The 22,960-nt window shown below is 45.3% G+C and overlaps 1 protein-coding gene across 1 annotated transcript in view; it reads left to right on the top strand.

Annotated features, from left to right (window-relative positions):
• SLC30A5 (solute carrier family 30 member 5) overlaps positions 1-21,115 on the top strand; it is a 96,005-nt gene extending 74,890 nt beyond the window's left edge. Inside the window, exons 13-16 of the mRNA XM_063963367.1 lie at positions 14,525-14,765; positions 14,907-15,133; positions 18,487-18,615; positions 20,039-21,115. Coding sequence (XP_063819437.1) covers positions 14,525-14,765; positions 14,907-15,133; positions 18,487-18,615; positions 20,039-20,209 — 768 coding nt within the window. The 3' untranslated portion in view covers positions 20,210-21,115. The remainder of the gene's footprint in view (positions 1-14,524; positions 14,766-14,906; positions 15,134-18,486; positions 18,616-20,038) is intronic.
• The last annotated feature ends 1,845 nt before the right edge of the window (positions 21,116-22,960 follow it).

Genomic DNA, 22,960 nt, shown 5'->3' with positions numbered 1-22,960 from the left:
TAGTCACACTGGCAGTGGCACTCCTGCAGCAAAAGTGTGCACTGTTTAATTTTAAATTAATATAATATTATGTACTCCTGGCTCCTGCTATAACAACCTGCAGTGCTCCCCAGTCTCCCCCACAATTATTATAAGCTTTTATACATTGATGTGCAGCACACTGGGCTGAGCTGAGTGCACACAGACTGAGTCACACTGTGTGACTGCTGTGTATCGTTTTTTTCAGGCAGAGAACGGATATAGCAGAGAACGGATATATTAAATAAAAGTTAACTTAACAACAACTGCACTGGTCACTGTGGTAAACTCTGTCTGCACAATCTCTCTCTCTCTCTCTCTCTTCTAATCTATTCTAATGGAGAGGACGCCAGCCACGTCCTCTCCCTATCAATCTCAATGCACGTGTGAAAATGGCGGCGACGCGCGGCTCCTTATATAGAATCCGAGTCTCGCGAGAATCCGACAGCGTCATGATGACGTTCGGGCGCGCTCGGGTTAACCGAGCAAGGCGGGAAGATCCGAGTCGCTCGGACCCGTGAAAAAAAAAGTGAAGTTCGTGCGGGTTCGGATTCAAAGAAACCGAACCCGCTCATCTCTACTTCATGTGTCTTTTTAGTGTTAATAGCCTCAGGAATAACAATAAAAACACATATGAAGACTGGTGAGTGCTCCTGAGAATTTATTACTACATTGGAATAGACTGGTCCAGGTGACACATGTCTAAATATGGATGCAACCCCAGCAGCTAGTTTATAAGGCTGGAGCGTAGACTGTACAAGAATATATACAGGTTGAGTATCCCTTATCCAAAATGCTTGGGACCAGAGGTATTTTGGATATCGGATTTTGCCGTATTTTGGAATAATTGCATACCATAATGAGATATCATGGTGATGGGACCTAAATCTAAGCACAGAATGCATTTATGTTACATATACACCTTATACACACAGCCTGGAGGTAATTTTACCCAATATTTTTTATAACTTTGTGCATTAAACAAAGTGTCTCTACATTCACACAATTCATTTATGTTTCATATACACCTTATACACACAGCCTGAAGGTCATGTAATACAATATTATTAATAACTTTGTGTATTAAACAAAGTTTGTGTACATTAAGCCATCAGAAAACAAAGGTTTCACAATCTCACTCAAAAAAGTCCGTATCTCGAAATATTCCGTATTCCGGAATATTTGGATATGGGATACTCAACCTGTGTGTGTGTGTGTGTACACATATATATATATATATATATATATATATATATATATATATATATATATATATATATATACATACATATATAGAAAACCACAGCACTCGCCACCCCAGAAGCGGGGTGCAGTGTCTGCACTCACCACTCATAGGGTGGGGTGCATGCAGCCCATGGCCACCTACCCAAATACATACAAATAGACAATTCAGCACTCACCATAGCAAGCTCACTTGTCCTCACAACATCAATAAATAAATGATGGGGGTTTAGTTAGTGAATTGGCCAATGCACGGAAGCCTGCATACCGCTCCACGGTACCCCACCTACATGCAGGTCCTACACTATCACAAAGCCTTAAGAATTAAAACCTGGCAACTGTATCACATAATATAACTGCAAATATGCCCACTAAGTTTAATGTATGCCTGCCACATATCTAGTGGCTTTTAAAGGCATACTAGTCACCTGACACAGCCGGTAAATTACTAAGGAGCAGCTGACACAGGTTTAGAACAATTGAGATTACACAGGGGTGCATGAAAAGGCCTGTGACCATGGTTAATAAGAGTCAACCAAAGGACTTCCGGTTCCGGCAGCGGCATGAACGGCTGCTGATCACTTCAGCTCCGCTGTCCGGGCCCCCTCACTACCGATTTCACGGCGCTAGCCGCCTCCATAACACTGCCAGCCACCACCGATTATCAGGGGAAGAGTCCAGTACATGGACAAGTATCTTACCGCCATGCCGTCCTCCAAGAACCGCGGAGCTAAGGACAAGGAGAAGCGCCGGGCAGATTCCAAGATGGCGCCGGACGCCAGCACAGTCACAGCATGCTCCTCTCCTGCCATCCTGCCTCAGCGTGTCCGCTCTCCCGGGATCGAAGCACAGCACTTCTCAGAGGGTGAGTCTCCCCCCCGCTCCCCTACATTATCAGATACAACAGACAGGGTGATCCCACATATGGACCGTCCTGTTACTTATGGGGAAATGGTGCAGGCAGTTAGACTGGCTATTGATCCCCTTCTGAAAGCACAGACTGCTCAAATTAATCAGCAACTGGCATCACTCTCACAGAGAGTTCTAGATACCGAACATAGATTGGGGGAGAATTTTGCAGACGTCAGCTCTTTAAAACAACGAGTCTCTGCACAGGCAAATGAAATACATCAGCTGCACAATAAGGTACAGGATTTGGAGAATCGTTCACGCAGGCAAAATCTAAGAATTGTAGGTCTACCTGAGGAGGTCAAAGGTCAAGCGCTCTTTGATTTTATCCGAATCACCTTGCCATCCTTGCTCAAAGTAGCTGACAGATGCCAGGATTTAATAATAGAAAGAGCACACAGACTGGGGCCGCAGCGCCAACAAGAGGGAGCGCGTCCACGCGCTGTTATTTTTAAAAGCCTTAATTATCTACATAAAGAATTGCTCTGGACAGCATCACGCAGATGCAGAGATCTGATATGGAATGGAAACAAGATTCTCATTTTCCAGGACTACTCTGCGGAGTTATCCAAGGCGAGAAAGGATTTCGCTCCTATCTGCTCACAACTAGTGCAGGACGGATGTAAATTTGCACTTCTTTACCCGGCACGCCTGCGTATCTATGATGGGTCATCCTTCTTGGACTTCCTAAGCCCAGCTGACGCAAAGGCTTATCTCCAGGAATATGCTGAGAATGCTCGCTCAAGATCACACATGTCTGAATGTGAATGAAATGTATGATTATGAGTTGCCTTCTTTCCACTGATCTAACATTAGATTTTTGTTATCTGTGCAATTATTAATGCTTATCGTGCTAAGCTATATTGCCTGATGTGCACTTCGCTTATCTCCCCCCCTCCCCTACCCCACCACCCCCCTCTATGACCTAAGGCTCTAATTAGGAGCCCAGTGCATTAAGCTGGCAGGCTCCACATGATGTTCACGTGAGGCGCCCCGGCGTAGGAGTGCACATGATATAGTGCTTCCGGTATAGGAACACGGATCTTATCTTCTAACAGTTTGTTGAGGAGAATTCCTCATTAGGAATGCTTATATGTAGGTTTGTTAGTTGGTTTTTTTTTTTTTTTTTCTTTCGTCCCCAGTTAGCCTCCCCCCCCCCACCACCTCCCCCTCCCACACCTCTTATGCTGCCTGAAAATGTCCTTAGAATACTGCCTGTGGGGTTATGTCACGTCACTCCTTTTTCTAGATGACACAGACACTTAAACTAGGCTGCTGGAATGTAGGTGGCATAAACTCGCCCCAAAAACGGAAGCGCATTTTAATCTATCTCCGTAAATTACGCTTTGACCTAGTATATATACAGGAAACCCACCTTACCCCACCTGAAACCCTGAAACTAAATATGCTAGGATGGGTGGTGCTCGCCTCGGCCTCCTATAATTCCAAAGCAAGAGGGGTGGCTATACTGGCGAGACGACACTTCCCTGTGGAGGTGTCTGATGTAATTTCGGACCCCCTTGGCAGATATGTCTCTTGCACTTTAAAGATTGAACATCAGCTATTCTATTGCATGAATGTATACGCTCCTAATATTTATGAAAGAAAGTTTTTCGAACACATCATAACCATCCTAACTCCACGTCTACATATGTTTGTTTTGCTAGGAGGTGACTTTAACCTGATCTCAAACATACACCTAGATAGACAACAACCGCGCACTGGCAGAAGAAAACTGCCCACTCTGGGGGTCCCAGAATTAGCACGACAACTGCTACTACTAGATCTGTGGCGTATATTACACCCCACGGATAGAAATTTTACATGCCTATCTGCTGCCAAGCATACAATGTCACGTATTGACTATATATTAGTTTCCACCAAACTCTTATCAACCACGCTCATAGCTGATATGGAGCCAATACATTTATCAGATCACGCATTGATCTGGATTCAAATCCAACTCTCACGGGATAAGGGCAGCTATATCAACTGGAGATGCCCATCCACTTTGGCAACCTCCTCCAAGCTGAAGCAGGCGGTTCTAGATGCATGGGCTACTTATGACACACATAACGCAGACACTAAACAAACACACCCCATCATCTTCTGGCAGGCTTCCAAAGCTACTATAAGGGGTGAGATTATCTCACACTCTTCTACAATTAAAAAGCAATTAACTAAACAATATTTAGAAGCACACGATCTGATCTCTAGGACGTTCCTCTCATTTGCAGCCAAACCCACCCCACAAAATAGATCCGCTTATCAAAAGGCCAAATTAATTCATGAACAGGTATTCATTAAGATGGAGATGTCTTACTCCTTTTCCAGAGATGCTAAATTCCACAAATTTGGAAATAAGTCGGGCAAGCTCCTATCAAACATGCTCCAGGGTACCCGCCCCCCCCTCCATAATCCATCCGCTAAAAACAACTAATGGTGGTCTTACCACGGATAATGCACAGATAGCGCAAGTATTACTTGACTATTATCAAAAACTATACTCGGCCCCGTACTCTGACACAGTCCAGGAAACTGAGTTTTGGGAAAACCTAGCACTGCCACAGTTGACTACAGATAAAAGCCTAACCCTGATTTCTGAGATATCACAGCAAGAAGTAAGGGACGGTATAGCACATCTTAAAAGGGGAAAAGCGCCAGGCCCAGATGGCCTCACGGCGGATTACTACAAATTACTGGCAGATCACATTGTACCAATTTTGACTAAAGTTTATAACACAATTCTCTTCACTAACGCACTTCCCATCTATTTTAACAGAGCACTCTTAAGACTACTGCCGAAACCAGGAAGGGACCTCTCTGATCCAGGTTCCTACCGTCCTATCTCACTCCTCAATTTAGATTATAAAATCATGACCAAGTTCTTAGCAGATAGATTGAAACCCCTTTTACCGACCCTAATACACACCGACCAGACGGGCTTTATCCAAGGTAGGAATCCAGTTACCAATATCAGGAAGGTTTTGGCTGCGGTGAGTGATTCCCAGGGTGCCATGTCAAACTCAGGGAGGGCAATACTGTCTCTTGATGCAGAGAAAGCTTTTGACATGGTACACTGGGATCACCTATTCCGTTCCCTCTCCAAATTTGGCTTCCCAATACAATTTACACACTTCCTCCAAACCTTATATACAGACTCAGCATCAAACATACTATGTAATGGCACTCTATCCGGCCCTTTCCCCATTTTGAGGGGCACTAGACAGGGATGCCCCCTATCCCCCTTACTATTTGCGATTGCATTAGAACCCCTAGCAGTCGCCTTGAGACAATCCCCCCTCTACCAAGGCATATCGATAGGCTCGGCTGATCTTAGACTATCGCTTTTTGCGGACGATATGCTGCTCTTTCTATCACACCCAGAGCATTCAATCCCTACAGCCATCTCGATCATATCCAAATTTAGCTCCTTTTCGGGTTACAAAATAAATATTAACAAATCTGAATTATTAGTTTTAAGGGGCCCGCCACCTAGTTTACCTCAAACGGACGATATATCATCGATCAAACTAGCCGTCTCCCATATTAAATATTTAGGCATCCAGATCCCACATACCCTTGCGAACCTTTATAAGCTGAATTTCCACCCGATCCTGTCGTCACTAGAAAAGTATCTCAAACAGTGGCATGATTTACCTCTATCCCTATTAGGTAGAGTGGAAGTTATAAAATCCATCCTTCTCCCAAAACTAACCTATATTATGCAGCTTTTACCTATCAAAATAACTAAGGCAGGCATTAAGTCCCTCAATAGTGCCTGTACGAAGTTTATCTGGCAATCTAAAAAACCGAAGATAGCTCTCAAAAAAATGTGTCTCTCCAAAAAGGATGGCGGGTTGGGTTTCCCTGACCTATCATTGTACACTCAAGCCATACACTTCCGATATGCCATGGATTGGCTACTAGAACGCAGTCAATACACAAATTATGAAGTGGAATGCGCCTTGTTTACTCCATTATCCCCAGGGGCCTTATTACATGTTCCCAAATCGGCCATAGACAAACGGATTTACAACCATGTTTTTCTCAGAGATACTCACTCAGCCTGGCATACTATACACACCTCGCTTGGTAGGGACCCCAGTTATTCCCAGTGGCTACCAATGGGGGGCAACCCTATATTTAGCCCGGGCATCGAAAACGCTGCCTTTCAACGTTTTCGACAAAAAGGCCTGAAAGCTATATCCCAGGTGTTCGACCCAGGGGGTCACATTATCCCATTCGTGCGACTACAGGCTACTTACGGTATCACACCTGCGGATTACTATGCTTATGCCCAACTAACACACTATGCTCTCACCCTCCCTACCCTACCTAAACAACATTCACCTTTAGACCCATTGGAGCACATTTTCCTTAAATGTACATTAAATAAATATAAACCAAGGATCACTTATGAAACTTTATTAAAACTTAATAAGGATCCCACATGGAAACAAATTGAGAGGCCCTGGACAACAGATTTTCCCACAGACATACAAGATGACACTATACTTAAACATTATCACTCAGTGCTAAAGACAGTACGATCCTCGGTACTCCAGGAGGTTCATGTGAAAACCACACACAGGGCATACATTTCTCAGGGGCAACGCAGCCATTATGTGCCGGAAGAAAGTGGTAACTGCCCAAAGTGCAGGATTTCATCAGCGACGTTCATACACAACTTCTGGACATGTGGTCATGTGAAGAAATTCTGGTATAAGGTACTACACCATCTCAATGCCATTTTCACCATGCAATTGACATTACATCCCCTCCCACTTTTATTTGCCAACTTTGACGTTTGGGATCTCGGTACTCGGAGACGACAACTCATTCCTATTTTGACTATGATAGTCACTGTAGCTAAAAAAATCATCCTAAACTCTTGGATTAAACATAGGTCTCCTTCATTGAGGGAAGTGATTAACTTACTTGAGAAATATATGGCATTCGACAGGTATGACGTACTGTCTGATTATTGTAATGGGTCAGTAGGATTTCACAAGAAATGGGGCTTATATATAGAATCTACCCAAAGGGAAAACCCCAAGATATGGTGAGGTAATGATAGGGAAACACCTCATTCCAGCTACTGTTTTCCGCTTTTCTCCATGGTGAGCTGGGATTTACTGACACCCCTAGCCAGGCCCAATTTAATAATCAATCAAGAAGAGAGGTATGCTGACTCTTATGGGATAGGCTATACTCACCTATAGGAATGGTTCTTATACGCTATACTTCTCAGGAATATAGGCAGCACCCCTAGTTAATCCCATCCCCCCCCCCTTTTTTCTCTCTCCCCTTCCCCCTTACACCCCCTTTGTTAAAATTGTTTATATTTACACCCTGTATGTTTCTGAGGTTTATGAATATATTATGAGACTACCTAACTGTGTTGTAGAACATCACCCAGGCTTAGATGTCAAGCTTCAAACTCACCAATTATAGCGATTCATCTAAAATGTCTTATTTCTTAAGGGACTAAATCTACCTCTAGATGATTCCTCCATCAGCTCCCTGACGAAATATTATCCAGTTTGACTGTGTCTTGCTTTTAAGAGATGACGAACTTATGTTCATGACTCTATCTTTTATAAGTCTATCATGTACAACACTGCGAAACTTTGTTATATGAAAAACCTTGTGAAAACTTAATAAACACATTTGAAAAAAAAAAAAAAAGAGTCAACCAAAGATTAATCCCATGAGTGGTGAGTGCAGACACTGCACCCCGCTTCTGGGGTGGCGAGTGCTGTGGTTTTCTATATTTGTTTGTATATTATGGGGTTAATCTTGTGCTGAATTCTCTATTTGTATGTATATATATATATATATATATATATATATATGTGTGTGTGTGTGTGTGTATATATATATATATATATGTGTGTGTGTGTGTATATATATATATATATGTGTGTGTGTGTGTGTGTGTGTGTGTGTATATATATATATATATATATATATATATATATATATATATATATATATATATATAATATGTCCACGTGGGTACCTATTGAGGGAAAACGGCGTCTCTGTTCATAACGTATTTAGTATCACATTATCATCCTATGGTACATTAATATAGATCAAAATATGACCCTGGATGTCAAGTGTTCATAACATTGTAAATTGCCATTTTGTCATGGTTTAAACATATTACGACAGTGTGATCAATTAAAAAACACAGCACCCAGAAGGTGGCACGCCGCCCACCTTCTGGGCGCTGTGTTTTACAGTATTTTATACAAATAATAAAGGTTATTTCTCTGACGTCCTAAGTGGATGCTGGGACTCCGTAAGGACCATGGGGAATAGCGGCTCCGCAGGAGACTGGGCACAACTAAAGAAAGCTTTAGGACTACCTGGTGTGCACTGGCTCCTCCCACTATGACCCTCCTCCAGACCTCAGTTAGAATCTTGTGCCCGGCTGAGCTGGATGCACACTAAGGGCTCTCCTGAGCTCCTAGAAAAGAAAGTATATTTTAGGTTTTTTATTTTCAGTGAGATCTGCTGGCAACAGACTCACTGCTACGAGGGACTAAGGGGAGAAGAAGCGAACCTACCTGACTGGAGATAGTTTGGGCTTCTTAGGCTACTGGACACCATTAGCTCCAGAGGGATCGAACACAGGACCCGACCTCGATCGTTCGGTCCCGGAGCCGCGCCGCCGTCCCCCTTACAGAACAAGAAGCGGTCCTGGAAATCGGCGGCAGAAGACTTCGGTCTTCACCAAGGTAGCGCACAGCACTGCAGCTGTGCGCCATTGCTCCTCATGCACACCTCACACTCCGGTCACTGACGGGTGCAGGGCGCTGGGGGGGGGGGCCCTGAGCAGCAATATAAAACACCTTGGCTGGCAAATCTACACAATATATAGTCATATAGGCTATATATGTGTAAAATACCCCTGCCAGAATCCATAAAAAAAGCGGGAGAAAAGTCAGCCGAAAAAGGGGCGGGGCTATCTCACTCAGCACACTGGCGCAATTTTTTCTTCGCAGTGCAGCTGGAAGACAGCTCCCCAGGCTCTCCCCTGTAGTTTTCAGGCTCAAAGGGTTAAAAAGAGAGGGGGGCACTAAATTTAGGCGCAATATTGTGTATACAAGCAGCTATTGGGGAAAATCACAGTTATAGTGTTAATCCCTGCATTATATAGCGCTCTAGTGTGTGCTGGCATACTCTCTCTCTCTGTCTCCCCAAAAGACTTTGAGGGGTCCTGTCCTCAGTCAGAGCATTCCCTGTGTGTGTGCGGTGTGTCGGTGCGGCTGTGTCGACATGTTTGAGCAGGATATGTGGAGGCGCAGCAGAGGCCTATAAATGTGATGTCGCCCCCTGTGGGGCCGACACCAGAGTGGATGGATAAGTGGAAGGTATTAACCGACAGTGTGTACTCCTTATGTAAAAGGCTGGATGACATAACAGCTATGGGACAGCCGGCTTCTCAGCCCGCGCCTGCCCAGGCGTCTCAAAGGCCATCAGGGGCTCAAAAACGCCCGCTACCTCAGATGGCAGATACAGATGTCGACACGGAGTCGGACTCCAGTGTCGACGAGGTTGAGACATATACACAATCCACTAGGAACATCCGTTGCATGATCTCGGCAATGAAAAATGTGTTACACATTTCTGACATTAACCCATAGTACCACAAAAAAGGGGTTTTATGTTTGGGGAGAAAAAGCAGCCAGTGTTTTGTTCCCCCATCAGATGAGTGAATGAAGCGTGGGTTCCCCCGATAAGAAACTGGTAATTTCTAGAAAGTTACTGATGACGTACCCTTTCCCGCCAGAGGATAGGTCACGTGGGGAGATATCCCCTAGGGTGGATAAGGCGCTCGCACGTTTGTCAAAAAAGGTGGCACTGCCGTCTTAGGATACGGCCACTTTGAAGGAGCCTGCTGATAAAAAGCAGGAGGCTATCCTGAAGTCTGTATATACACACTCAGGTACTATACTGAGACCTGCAATTGCCTCAGCATGGAGAGTGCTGCTGCAGCGCGGTCTGATACCCTGTCAGATAATATTGATACCCTAGACAGGGATACTATTTTGCTAACCATAGAGCATGTTAAAGACGTCGTCTTATATATGAGGGATGCACAGAGGGATATTTGCCGGCTGGCATCCAAAATTAATGCAATGTCCATTCTGCCAGGAGGGTGTTAGGGACCCGGCAGTGGACAGGTGATGCTGGCTTTAAAAGGCACATGGAGATTCTGCCTTATGAAGGTGAGGAATTGTTTGAGGATGGTCTCTGGGACCTCGTATCCACAGCAACAGCTGGGAATGAAAAAATTTTACCTCAGGTTTCCTCACAGCCTAAGAAAGCACCGTATTATCAGGTACAGTCCTTTCGGCTTCAGAAAAGCAAGCGGGTCAAAGGCGCTTCCTTTCTGCACAGAGACAAGGGAAGAGGGAAAAAAGCTGCACCAGACAGCCAGTTCCCAGGATCAAAAATCTTCCCCCGCTTCATCGGAGTCCACCGCATGACGCTAGGGCTCCACAGGTGGAGCCAGGTGCGGTGGGGGCGTGTCTCGGGAACTTCAGCGAACAGTGGGCTCGCTCACAGGTGGATCCCTGGGTTCTGCAGGTAGTATCACAGGGATACAAGCTGGAGTTCGAGGCGACTCCCCCTCGCCATTACCTCAAATCAGCCATGCCTGCTGCCCTCGGAGAAAGGGGAGGTAGTACTGGCGGCAATTCACAAGCTGTACTTCCAGCAGGTGATAATCAAGGTACCCCTCCTTCAACAAGGCCGGGGTTACTATTCCACAATGTTTGTGGTACCGAAACCAGACTGTTCGGTGAGACCCATTCTAAAATTGAAATCTGTGAACACTTATATACGAAGGTTCAAGTTCAAATGGAATCGCTCAGGGCGGTTATTGCAAGCCTGGACGAAGGGGATTACATGGTATCACTGGACATCAAGGATGCTTACCTGCATGTCCCCATTTACCCTCCTCACCAGGAGTACCTCAAAATTGTGGTACAGGTCTGTCATTACCAATTCCAGACGTTGCCGTTGGTCTGTCCCCGGCACCGAGGGTATTTACCAAGGTAATGGCCGAAATGATGATACTCCTTCGAAAAAAGGGAGTTATAATTATCCCTTACTTGGACGATCTCCTTTTAAAGGCGAGGTCCAGGGAGCAGTTGTTGGTCGGAGTAGCACTATCTCGGGAAGTGTTACAACAGCACGGCTGGATTCTGAATATTCCAAAGTCGCAGCTGGTTCCTACGACGAGTCTACTGTTCCTGGGTATGGTTCTGGACACAGAACAGGAAAAAGGGTTTCTCCCGCAGGAGAAGGCCAAGGAGTTGTCATCTCTAGTCAGAGACCTCCTAAAACAAATACAGGTGTCGGTGCATCAATGCACTCGAGTCCTGGGAAAGATGGTAGCTTCTTACGAAGAAAATCCATTCGGCAGGTTCCATGCAAGGATCTTCCAGTGGGATCTGTTGGTCAAGTGGTCCGGGTCGCATCTTCAGATGCATCGGCTGATAACCCTGTCTCCAAGGGCCAGGGTGTCGCTGTTGTGGTGGCTGCAGAGTGCTCATCTTCTAGAGGGCCGCAGATTCGGCATACAGGACTGGGTCCTGGTGACCACGGAGGCCAGCCTTCGAGGCTGGGGGGGCAGTCACACAAGGAAGAAACTTCCAAGGACTATGGTCGAGTCAGGAGACTTCCCTATACATAAATATTCGGGAACTAAGGGCCATTTACAATGCCCTAAGTCAGGCTAGACCCTGCTTCAACACCAGCCGGTGCTGATCCAGTCAGACAACATCACGGCGGTCGCCCATGTAAACGAACAGGGCGGCACAAGAAGCAGGATGGCGATGGCAGAAGCCACAAGGATTTTCCGATGGGCGGAAAATCATGTGTTAGCACTGTCAGCAGTGTTCATTCCCGGAGTGGACAACTGGGAAACAGACTTTCTCAGTAGGCACGACCTCCACCCGGGAGAGTGGGGACTTCATCCGGAAGTTTTCCAAAAGATTGTACACCATTGGGAAAGGCCGCAGGTGGACATGTCGGCGTCCCGCCTCAACTAAAAGCTAAAAATATGTTGCGCTGGGTCAAGGGACCCTCAGGTGATAGCTGTGGACGCTCTGGTAACACCGTAGGTGTACCAGTCGGTGTATGTGTTCCCTCCTCTGCCTCTCATACCCAAGGTACTGAGAATAATAAAAAGGAGAGGAGTAAGAACTATACTCGTGGTTCCGGATTGGCCAAGAAGAGCTTGGTACCCAGAACTTCAAGAAGTGATCTCAGAGGACCCATGGCCTCTGCTGCTCAGACAGGACCTGCTGCAGCAGGGGCCCTGTCTGTTCCAAGACTTACCGCGGCTGCGTTTGACGGCATGGCGGTTGAACACTGGATCCTAAAGGAAAAAGGCATTCCGGAGGAAGTCATTCCTACGCTGATTAAGGCTAGGAAAGAGGTGATCGCAAAACATTATCACCGCATATGGCAAAAATATGTTGCTTGGTGTGAGGCCAGGAAGGCCCCAACGGAGGAATTTCAACTGGGTCGATTTCTGCACTTCCTACAGTCAGGAGTGACTATGGGCCTAAAATTGAGTTCCATTAAGGTCCAGATTTCGGCTCTGTACATTTTCTTCCAAAAAAGAACTGGCTTCACTGCCTGAAGTTCAGACTTTTGTTAAGGGAGTGCTACATATTCAGCCCCCGTTTGTGCCTCCAGTGGCACTGTGGGATCTCAACGTGGCGTTGGATTTCCTGAAGTCTCATTGGGTTGAGCCACTTAAATCCGTGGAGCTAAAATACCTCACGTGGAAAGTGGTCATGCTGTTGGCCTTGGCGTCGGCCAGGCGTGTATCAGAATTGGCGGCTTTGTCATGCAGAAGCCCTTATCTGATTTTTTTATATGGATAGGGCGGAATTGAGGACTCGTTCCCAATTCCTTCCTAAGGTGGTATCAGTTTTTCATGTGAACCAACCTATTGTGGTGCCTGCAGCTACTTGGGACTTGGAGGATTCCAAGTTACTGGACGTAGTCAGGGCCCTGGAAAATATATGTTTCCAGGACGGCTGGAGTCAGGAAAACTGACTCGCTATTTATCCTGTATGCACCTAACAAGCTGGGTGCTCCTGCTTCTAAGCAGACTATTGCTCGCTGGATCTGTGGCACGATTCAACTTGCACATTCTGCGGCTGGACTGCCGCACCCTAAATCTGTAAAAGCCCATTCCACGAGGAAAGTGGGCTCTTCTTGGGCGGCTGCCCGAGGGGTCTCGGCTTTACAAATTTGCCGAGCTGTTACTTGGTCGGGTTCAAACACTTTTGCAAGAGTCTACAAGTTTGATACCCTGGCTGAGGAGGACCTAGAGTTTGCTCATTCGGTGCTGCAGAGTCATCCGCACTCTCCCGCCCGTTTGGGAGCTTTGGTATAATCCCCATGGTCCTTACGGAGTCCCAGCATCCACTTAGGACGTCAGAGAAAATAAGATGTTACTCACCGGTAAATCTATTTCTCGTAGTCCGTAGTGGATGCTGGGCGCCCATCCCAAGTGCGGATTGTCTGCATTACTTGTATATAGTTTTTGCCTAACTAGAGGGTTATTGTTGAGCCATCTGTTGAGAGGCTCAGTTATATTTCATACTGTTAACTGGGTATAGTATCACGAGTTATACGGTGATTGGTGTGGCTGGTATGAGTCTTACCCGGGATTCAAAATCCTTCCTTCTTGTGTCAGCTCTTCCGGGCACAGTATCCTAACTGAGGTCTGGATGAGGGTCATAGTGGGAGGAGCCAGTGCACACCAGGTAGTCCTAAAGCTTTCTTTAGTTGTGCCCAGTCTCCTGCGGAGCCGCTATTCCCCATGGTCCTTACGGAGTCCCAGCATCCACTACGGACTACGAGAAATAGATTTACCGGTGAGTAAAATCTTATTATTTTATTATTAATCTATTGGGGAGGTCCTCTGTTTATTCTAATTAGGTACATTAGCCCAATCAGTCTAAAGGAGTGCCCCATTTTGGAATACTTTTTCTTTCTTTTGTCTACATGATCAATTTATTCCAGGGAGCACCCCCATTTAGTAACAATAATAGATTGAACAATAGGACAATTCCTCGTGATTTTCCTTATAAGGGATATGGGAGAAAACTGATTGGTATAATACTTTCATCATTATTATGGTCTGTGCGGAGCTTTTTTCAGAATTTTATAGAATGCACCTGATAAATTCTACCTTGAAGCTGATCTCCACTGGTCCACCACTTTACTGTTTTCACCGCTTTATACCTCTCCCCCAAAGTGCTTTCTGTCTTGCTTTACCAGTAATAACTCCATTTCTTCTTTCTTGTGCCAGCCGGTCTCTGTCGGAGGGCTACTTGTCAACCTTGTTGGTATATGTGCCTTTAGTCATGCCCACTCCCATGGGGGTTCACGAGGAGGAGGATGCCCATCTCATGACCACGGCCACTCTCACCACGGACATGGCCACAGCCATGGACATGGTCACGGCAACTCCCATGGCGACCATGGACATACTCACAACCATGGCCATTCCCATGGGTCTGGCGGAGGAGGGATGAATGCTAACATGCGCGGTAAGTGTGTGCAGAAGAGAGAAGTCATGCAATATAATGGTTACAGACCTGATGGTAACTCCTGATGTTGGCACCATTGTTACATCTACTGTACAGCTTACATTGTGCTACATGGAAGTGACCACTCTTGTGCCCATCCAGGTGTGTTTCTGCACGTGCTGGCGGACACTTTGGGCAGCGTGGGAGTTATAGTATCTACCATACTGATTCAGCAGTTTGGCTGGCTCATAGCAGATCCTCTGTGTTCCCTATTCATTGCCGTCCTCATTTTTGGAAGTGTTATTCCCCTGCTGAAAGACGCCTACCAGGTGATCCTCCTCAGGATGCCCCCTGAAATTGAGAAGGGGATAAACATTGCCCTTGAGAAGGTGAGGCTGTTTGGTCTATTGATCTGTGTTGCATAGTTATGTAATAGACTAGTACTGAGCTGTGTGCTTATGGCATATATACACAGCATGCATCAAGAGCTCAGCACTTTACAGTAGCTTCATCGGGAAATGTGGGGAGAGAGTGTACGCTGTCTGTGGTCTCAGGAGAATATACAGTACTTGGAGAGAGATTGGGGAGCTCCTAAGGAAATTGTGAGATGGTAGTTAAAGGACGGGGGATGCGTTTGTGAGTATGCCCAGGACACAAGGAGAACAGAGTTTCTTGACACCCAATTCATTTCAGTGTGTTTTCCAGGCTGTAGTATCCTTACTTAGAGCACACTATTAAATATTGAAGTACAGTGCATCCGAAAAGTATTCACAGTACTTCACTTTTTCCACATTTTGTTATGTTACAGTCTTATTCCAAAATGGAATAAATTTTTTCCCTCAAAATTCTACAAACAATACCCCATATGCCCTATGACAATGTGAAAAAAGTTTTTTTGAGATTTTTGCAAATTTATTAAAAATAAAAAACGAAGAAATCACATGTACATAAGTATTCACAGCCTTTGCCATGAAGTTTAAAATTGATCTCTGGTGCATCCTGTTTCCACTGATCATCCTTGAGATGTTCCTACAGCTTAACTGGAGACCACCTGTGGTAAATTCAGTTGATTGGACATGATTTGGAAAGGCACACACCTATCTATATAAGGTCCTGCACTTGACAGTGCATGTCTGAGCACAAACCAAGCATGAAGTTAAAGGAATTGTCTGTAGACCTCTGAGACAGAGGCACAAATTTATGGAAGGGTACAGAAAAATATCTACTGCTTTGAAAGTCCCAATGAGCACAGTAGCCCCCATCATCCGTAAATGGAAGACGTTCGGAACCACCAGGACTCTTCCTAGAGCTGGACGGCCGTCTAAACTGAGCGATCGGGGGAGAAGGGCCCTAGTCAGGGAGGTGACCAAGAACTTGATGATCACTCTGTCGGAGCTACAGCATTCCTCTGTGGAGAGAGGAGAACCTTCCAGAAGTACAACGGTCTCGGGAGCAATCCACCAATCAGGCCTGTATGGTAGAGTGGCCAGACGGAAGCCACTTTGTTAGTAAAAAGCACATGCCAGCCCTCCTGGAGTTTGCCAAAATGCACCTGAAGGACTCTCAGACCACGAGAAACAAAATTCTCTGGTCTGATGAGACAAAGATTGAACGCTTTGGCGTGAATGCTAGGCGTCATGTTTGGAGGAAACCAGGCAACACTCATCACCAGGCCAATACCATCCCTACAGTGAAGCATGGTGGTGGCAGCATCATGCTGTGGGGATGTTTTTCAATGGCTGGAACTGGGAGACTAGTTAGGATAGAGAGAAAGATGAATGCAGCAATGTATAGATATATCCTGGATGAAAAACTGCTCCAGAGCGCTCTTGACCTCAGACTGGGGCGGCGGTTCATCTTTCATCCTAAACACACAGCCAAGATATCAAAGGAGTGGCTTCAGGACAACTCCGTGAATTTCCTTGAGTGGCCCAACCAGAGCCCAGACTTAAATCCGATTGAACATCTTTGGAGAGATCTGAAAATGGCTGTGCACTGACGCTTCCCATCCAACCTGATGGAGCTTGAGAGGTGCTGCAAAGAGGAATGGGTGAAACTGCTCAAAGATAGGTGTGCCAAGCTTGTGGCATCATATTCAACAATACTTTAGGCTGTAATTGCTGCCAAAGGTGCATCAACAAAGTATTGAGCAAAGGCTGTGAATACTTATGTACATGTGATTTCTTAGTTTTTTATTTTTAATTAATTTGCAAAAAACTAAAAAAAAAACCACCTTTTCAGGTTGTCATTATGGGGTATTGTGTGTAGAATTTTGAGTGAAAAAAATAAAGTAATTCCATTTTGGAATAAGGCTGTAACATAACAAAATGTGGAAAAAGTGAAGCGCTGTGAATACTTTCCGGATGCACTGTAATACACCAGACAGCACTATTCAGCAATTAGTCCCAGTGCCAGACAGCCAGGGCTAATTCTCATTAAAATGTGTGGACAAGTGAGATAAATTCTATATGTGCAAAATGTAAATTCTATATATGCAAAATGTATTTTATGTTGAAAGAAGTAGATTACTTCCAGTGCAGTTTGTGAAATGTGTACAAGTCTCCGTAACTAGTGCAAGTAGTCCTAGGCTATACACATAACGTGTTCCGGAAGTGTATTAGGGAACATGTCTAAATCAAATTAAAAGGTTGCAAATTAATTCATTGGGTTTTTGTTTTTTTTGCTGATGATCTGTCCCCATAAGTCATTTTGTAGTGAATTTACACTAGCCATGTATTTAATGCATGATCTCTATGTATGACACTAGGTAGCAGCAGTATTACACATTTGATTAAGTATTAGAAGTTATAAATATAGGTTCTCGGATACCGAACTCTCAGCGTCTCAAATGTTTGTCCCCCATACGACAGACAACATCAACAGAGACTTTGTGAGCTGCAACGTTTAGTACTAATTATGTAGTAAAGGAGAAACAAGCATCATATGTAATAAGAACAAAATACAGGTCTATGCAGAGATTACATGGTATCAGGGCCGTAACTACGTGTGGGCCAGCGGTGCGTTGCACACAGCGCATCTGCACTGTGGGCGCATTCGCTGACACACACATTAGACACGCTCCCGGATTCCCCCAGTGGCAAAGTACCGTATTTATTAAGCACCAACATAACTATAACTTTAAAACAGTAAGCTGAAATCTTTTATCTATATATGTGTATGTATGTATATACACATATATATATATATATATTATAGCGGATTGCATAAAGTTATTTGCATTATGTATAAGAAGGAGTAGTTCAGTTGCACTACATAATTTAAGCACTTTCCTGATTTGTTGTATTATGTATACTGTGATGCAAAAAGATTAAGTACAGCCTTGTCATATACAGTATGTGTGTAGAAAAAAAAAATGTATATGTGCAATGGACACCGTGGGTCACAAATCACTGAGATGGGGTTCCTCTATAGCAGGGATGGGGAACCTTCGGCCCTCCAGCTGTTGTTGAACTACACATACCAGCATGCCTTGCTACAGTTTTGCTATTTGGCGATGCTAAAACTGTTGAAGGGCATGCTGGGATGTGTAGTTAAACAGCTGGAGGGCCGAAGGTTCCCCATCCCTGCTCTATACAGAGTTTTCTAGCTATAATATACTTGCACAAATGTAGCGTACGACCCTCTCTCACAATCTAAGTCTGCATTTAATGTGTACACCTTTACCTGGGAAACAGCTGTATAAAGTTGAATATAATATATTGGTATATATTTCTCTTTGCAGATCTCTAAGATCGATGGTCTGATCTCTTACCGGGACCCACATTTTTGGCGTCACTCAGCCTCTATTATTGCAGGGACTATACATGTTCAAGTGATGTCAGATGTTGTGGAACAATGGATTGTTCAACAGGTAATTGTTATTATTTTCCTGTTCAAGTTTAACTGTGTGTAGAAAACTGCTGGTGGGAGAATGTGTGACTTTAGGCAATATCCTTACACTGATTGGCTTATTTGTTTTTTAAACTAAAGTCCTGCAGCGCTGTAAATGTAAAGGAGAGAACAACATCAGTGAAAGATCATAACCTGTGTTGTAATTAGTGTTACCCCAGCAGAGTTTCTTGCTGAAGAGGAGGCAGAGGGGATAGAGAAATTAGGATTTTAAAGTTATTAGACCTTAAACACCCCCCACAGCTGTGCCAGGTGGAAGTGCCAGCAGAGGCCCCCCCCCCCCCACAGCTGCGCCAGGTGTGAGTGCCAGCAGAGCGCCCCCCCACAGCTGCGCCAGGTGCGAGTGCCAGCAGAGGCCCCCCACAGCTGCGCCAGGTGCGAGTGCCAGCAGAGGCCCCCCACAGCTGCGCCAGGTGCGAGTGCCAGCAGAGGCCCCCTCACATCTGCGCCAGGTGCGAGTGCCAGCAGAGCCCCCCTCCACTCCACCCCCACAGCTGTGCCAGGTGGAAGTGCTGGCAGTTGCCCCCCCCCCCCCCCCCCCACAGCTGTGCCAGGTTCGAGTGCCAGCAGAGGCCCCCCACAGCTGCGCCAGGTGCGAGTGCCAGCAGAGGCCCCCTCACATCTGCGCCAGGTGCGAGTGCCAGCAGAGCCCCCCTCCACTCCACCCCCACAGCTGTGCCAGGTTCGAGTGCCAGCAGAGCCCCCCCCCCCCCCCAGCTGCGCCAGGTGCGAGTGCCGGCAGTCGCCCACCACAGCTGCGCCAGGTGCGAGTGCCAGCAGAAGCCCCCCACAGGCCTGGTGGAAGTGCCAGCAGAGGCTCCCCCATAGCTGCGCCAGGTGGAAGTGCCAGCTGAGCCCCCCCACAGCTGCGCCAGGTGCGAGTGCCAGCAATGCCCCCCCACAGCTGCGCCAGGTGCGAGTGCCAGCAGAGCACCCCACAGCTGCGCCAGGTGCGAGTGCCAGTAGAGCGCCCCCCACCCACCCACAGCTGCGCCAGGTGCGAGTGCCAGCAGAGCCCCCCCACAGCTGCGCCATGTGCGAGTGCCAGCAGAGGCCCCCCACAGCTGCGCCAGGTGCGAGTGCCAGCAGAGGCCCCCCACAGCTGCGCCAGGTGCGAGTGCCAGCAGAGGCCCCCCCACAGCTGCGCCAGGTGCGAGTGCCAGCAGAGGCCCCCCACAGCTGCGCCATGTGCGAGTGCCAGCAGAGGCCCCCCACAGCTGCGCCATGTGCGAGTGCCAGCAGAGGGCCCCTGGAACAGAGTATAATAAAAAATAAATTGTGTGAAATAACTTTCAGATCAGAAACACATTGTTACAGTTTTGCTCACCTGTCTACGTGATTCATCCTATTATTATTGATCCAATATCCCCTGGCTTTTTTTCAAGGTTACATCAGTACTAAAAGACGCTGGAGTTAATAATCTCACGATACAAGTGGAGAAGGAGGCTTACTTCCAGCACATGTCTGGCCTTAGTACAGGCTTTCATGATGTCTTAGTCATGACCAAGCACACGGACACCATAAAATATTACAAGGACGGGACGTACATCATGTAACCAGCGGTTGGCGCTTACACTCAGTATTCTTCTGCGCTCGTCAAAACAAAGACTTGAACATAATTGTACAGAAATCGAATGTACAGATCTGCATTTTATACATCAAGTTTATTCTTGTCTATTAGGAAGTTTTTATACGATGTTATAAGACGACTTGTACCAATTAGTTCTCTATCTTGGAGTAACAGGGCTTTGAAAGTTGTATTCTGCGGTTATCATATAAAACTGGTTGTTATAGAGGAACCGACCATCATTCGACCATTCCATGTATGAGTATATGTCTGTATATACATTGTACATGCATTGTACTGAGCCACTCGGATAATGTATGTGCTTATGAAGTGCACACTAGAGAACACTTTTTTTAATATAAAGGACTGGACTGAATTTGGGACATTTTATGTGTTTAATATATGGGATCTAATATATTTTATTTCTTTTTTTTTTTTTTTTTTTCTTCTTTTCATTGTGCCTTTCAGCAAATAACTGTAAATTATTCACAAATCTACCTATAGTTTATAACAGGTTTACGTTGAAAACTATCAATCTTCTCTTGGACTACAGTTCCCAATGGCTTCTGGAGCATGCTGGGAGTTGTGGTTCAGCATCGTGTCGGGATGCCTACTTCGGGTGTACTCCCTTTTGCAGTTTGACAAATTGATCAACACAAGTGTGGACATAGGAAGATACAAGAAACCGTTTTTACCAGTTTGCATTGTCTGTAATAAACAGATTAAAATGGTCTATTTCTGTCACTCTCGACTCTTCTCCAATATAACCATGTGATAAGTCACCTTGAAAGTTGAAAGGACCAATATCGCACTTTGGAGAACTTGTTAATATGTAAGGCTGGACTTTAAAGACAATAAACTAGGTTTTATTTTTCTATAAGTGTTCAATAAAACACACCGGCATTATTTATCTTATTTCTCATCACTTTAGATGCTACAAATAGGATTGGCATTAGGCATGAGTGGAGCATGCACAATCAAATAATATTCCAGATTACAAATAACGCAGTGACAGTCGTATGTTGGCAAAAACATAAATAAATGCGTTTTATTAGTAAGCTACGGGGACATTCAATTGCCCCTGCTAAAGCTTCAAACAAGACAAACTGTGAAATAACAGTTGTAAGTTTGATATTCAATACCATTGTTAAAACTTCTTTTCACAGGCTTAATTTGAACATAGTTAAGGTTTATGGTGAAGGTGGAGTCATTTGTGCAAATATGCAAATTTATTGTTAAATCTTGTTGCTAGGCAATCTGTAAATTGAGGTGTTGTGGAACTACATGACATGCAAAGTTTGGTGGGACTTGTATTTCCACAAAAGCTAAAGTTCCACCGGTCTCTAAAGCCTGATCTATATGACAAGTATATTAAACCTGTCATTTGCCAGCTAGCGTTGCAGGAGCTGTCACACACACACACACACACACACACACTCCCTGTTCATTCTCACCTTCCCCTAGTCCTCTGTCTCTTTGACCACACTCATTCTCTTGCTCTCTCTTTCACCTCCCCATTCTTGCTTTCTCTTATCCCAACCCATTTTCTCACACCCTCATTCCCAAATATTTGGGACCTCTAGGTTAGGGACATTAAACACCAATTCATCCTGCTTAGGACCAACAAGACCCCACTTGGGAAACAGAACTTACAGGGCCTTCTGGGACTCCACATCTGCTTCCCAGGATTTTAACCACATGCTCCGGCATGCAGAAATTACAGATGCCACAATTATTGTTCTCATATGACTGGCATCCAAAGCTAAATCACAGCACGCACGGTCCTAAAACCTTTGCTGCATCTACAAAGAGTTTGCAAGTCAGCTGGGGAGGTGGAGTCTTAGGAGTGAAGCCTCTATGAACTGGGGCTTGTACCACTAAATTAATACAAACCCCTGGGGAAAAAAAGCCTACCACAACTAACATAAAAGACCTGTCTCGGAATGAAGGAGAGGTTTTATATATCCGGTCAGCCATCTCTATGGTGCACAGCAGTACGGTGGCTGCTGGAGAGCAGTTATTGTATTGCCCGGTAGTGTCCCAGCATCGTGGGCCCAGCTGTGAAGATACTGCTATGGTACCTCTTGTACCGGCCATCACTTTGCAGTCTCTCTGCTGCAGTCTTCAGACCTCAGCCTGGAATAGGTTAAAATAAAAACTAACTAAAGCTGCCAGAGCAGCACTGAAGAAAAGCTCCCACAGTCCCAAAGCACTTAAAAAGTGCTCCCTTCGTGCAAAGTGTATCAGGAGCAGGATCTACGGATGAGCTGGAATTAAGTGCTCACTCCTCCAACACCACTATTCCCAACATGTTCCCAGTGTCCCCCAGTTGGAGGACTAATGAATCAAACTTAATGTGTTTTAGATCACTGCAGAGTACAAGAGCCTTCATTTATTGTTTATAGGACAGTCTTTATTATTAAAGAAATCACATATCTGCTATTGAACATATAAAGAAAATAGCAAAAAAATAGGGATCGTTGCTCATAATATAAACTACAGAAAAATATTAAATCTCACAAAAATCTTCTCTTAGGTTTTACAACCTTCTTTACTATTTATATTGCTGTTGGGCATATGTCAAACAGCTGCGCCGTAGAGAGCTCTCACTGGCAGCTGTTTGGACAGCACAGCCTCTCCTCCAGCTAACCGGCATTCACCTCCCTACGTCACACAGACTCCAGAGAGAATACTCCTCTCCACACAGATACATCCGCATTATCCATGATCAGAACGATAA

Source organism: Pseudophryne corroboree, chromosome 1, assembly GCF_028390025.1.
Source record: "Pseudophryne corroboree isolate aPseCor3 chromosome 1, aPseCor3.hap2, whole genome shotgun sequence".
Classification (NCBI taxonomy): Eukaryota; Metazoa; Chordata; class Amphibia; order Anura; family Myobatrachidae; genus Pseudophryne; species Pseudophryne corroboree.
Note: the sequence above shows the minus strand (reverse complement) of the source record. Positions and strands in the feature narration are given on the sequence as shown.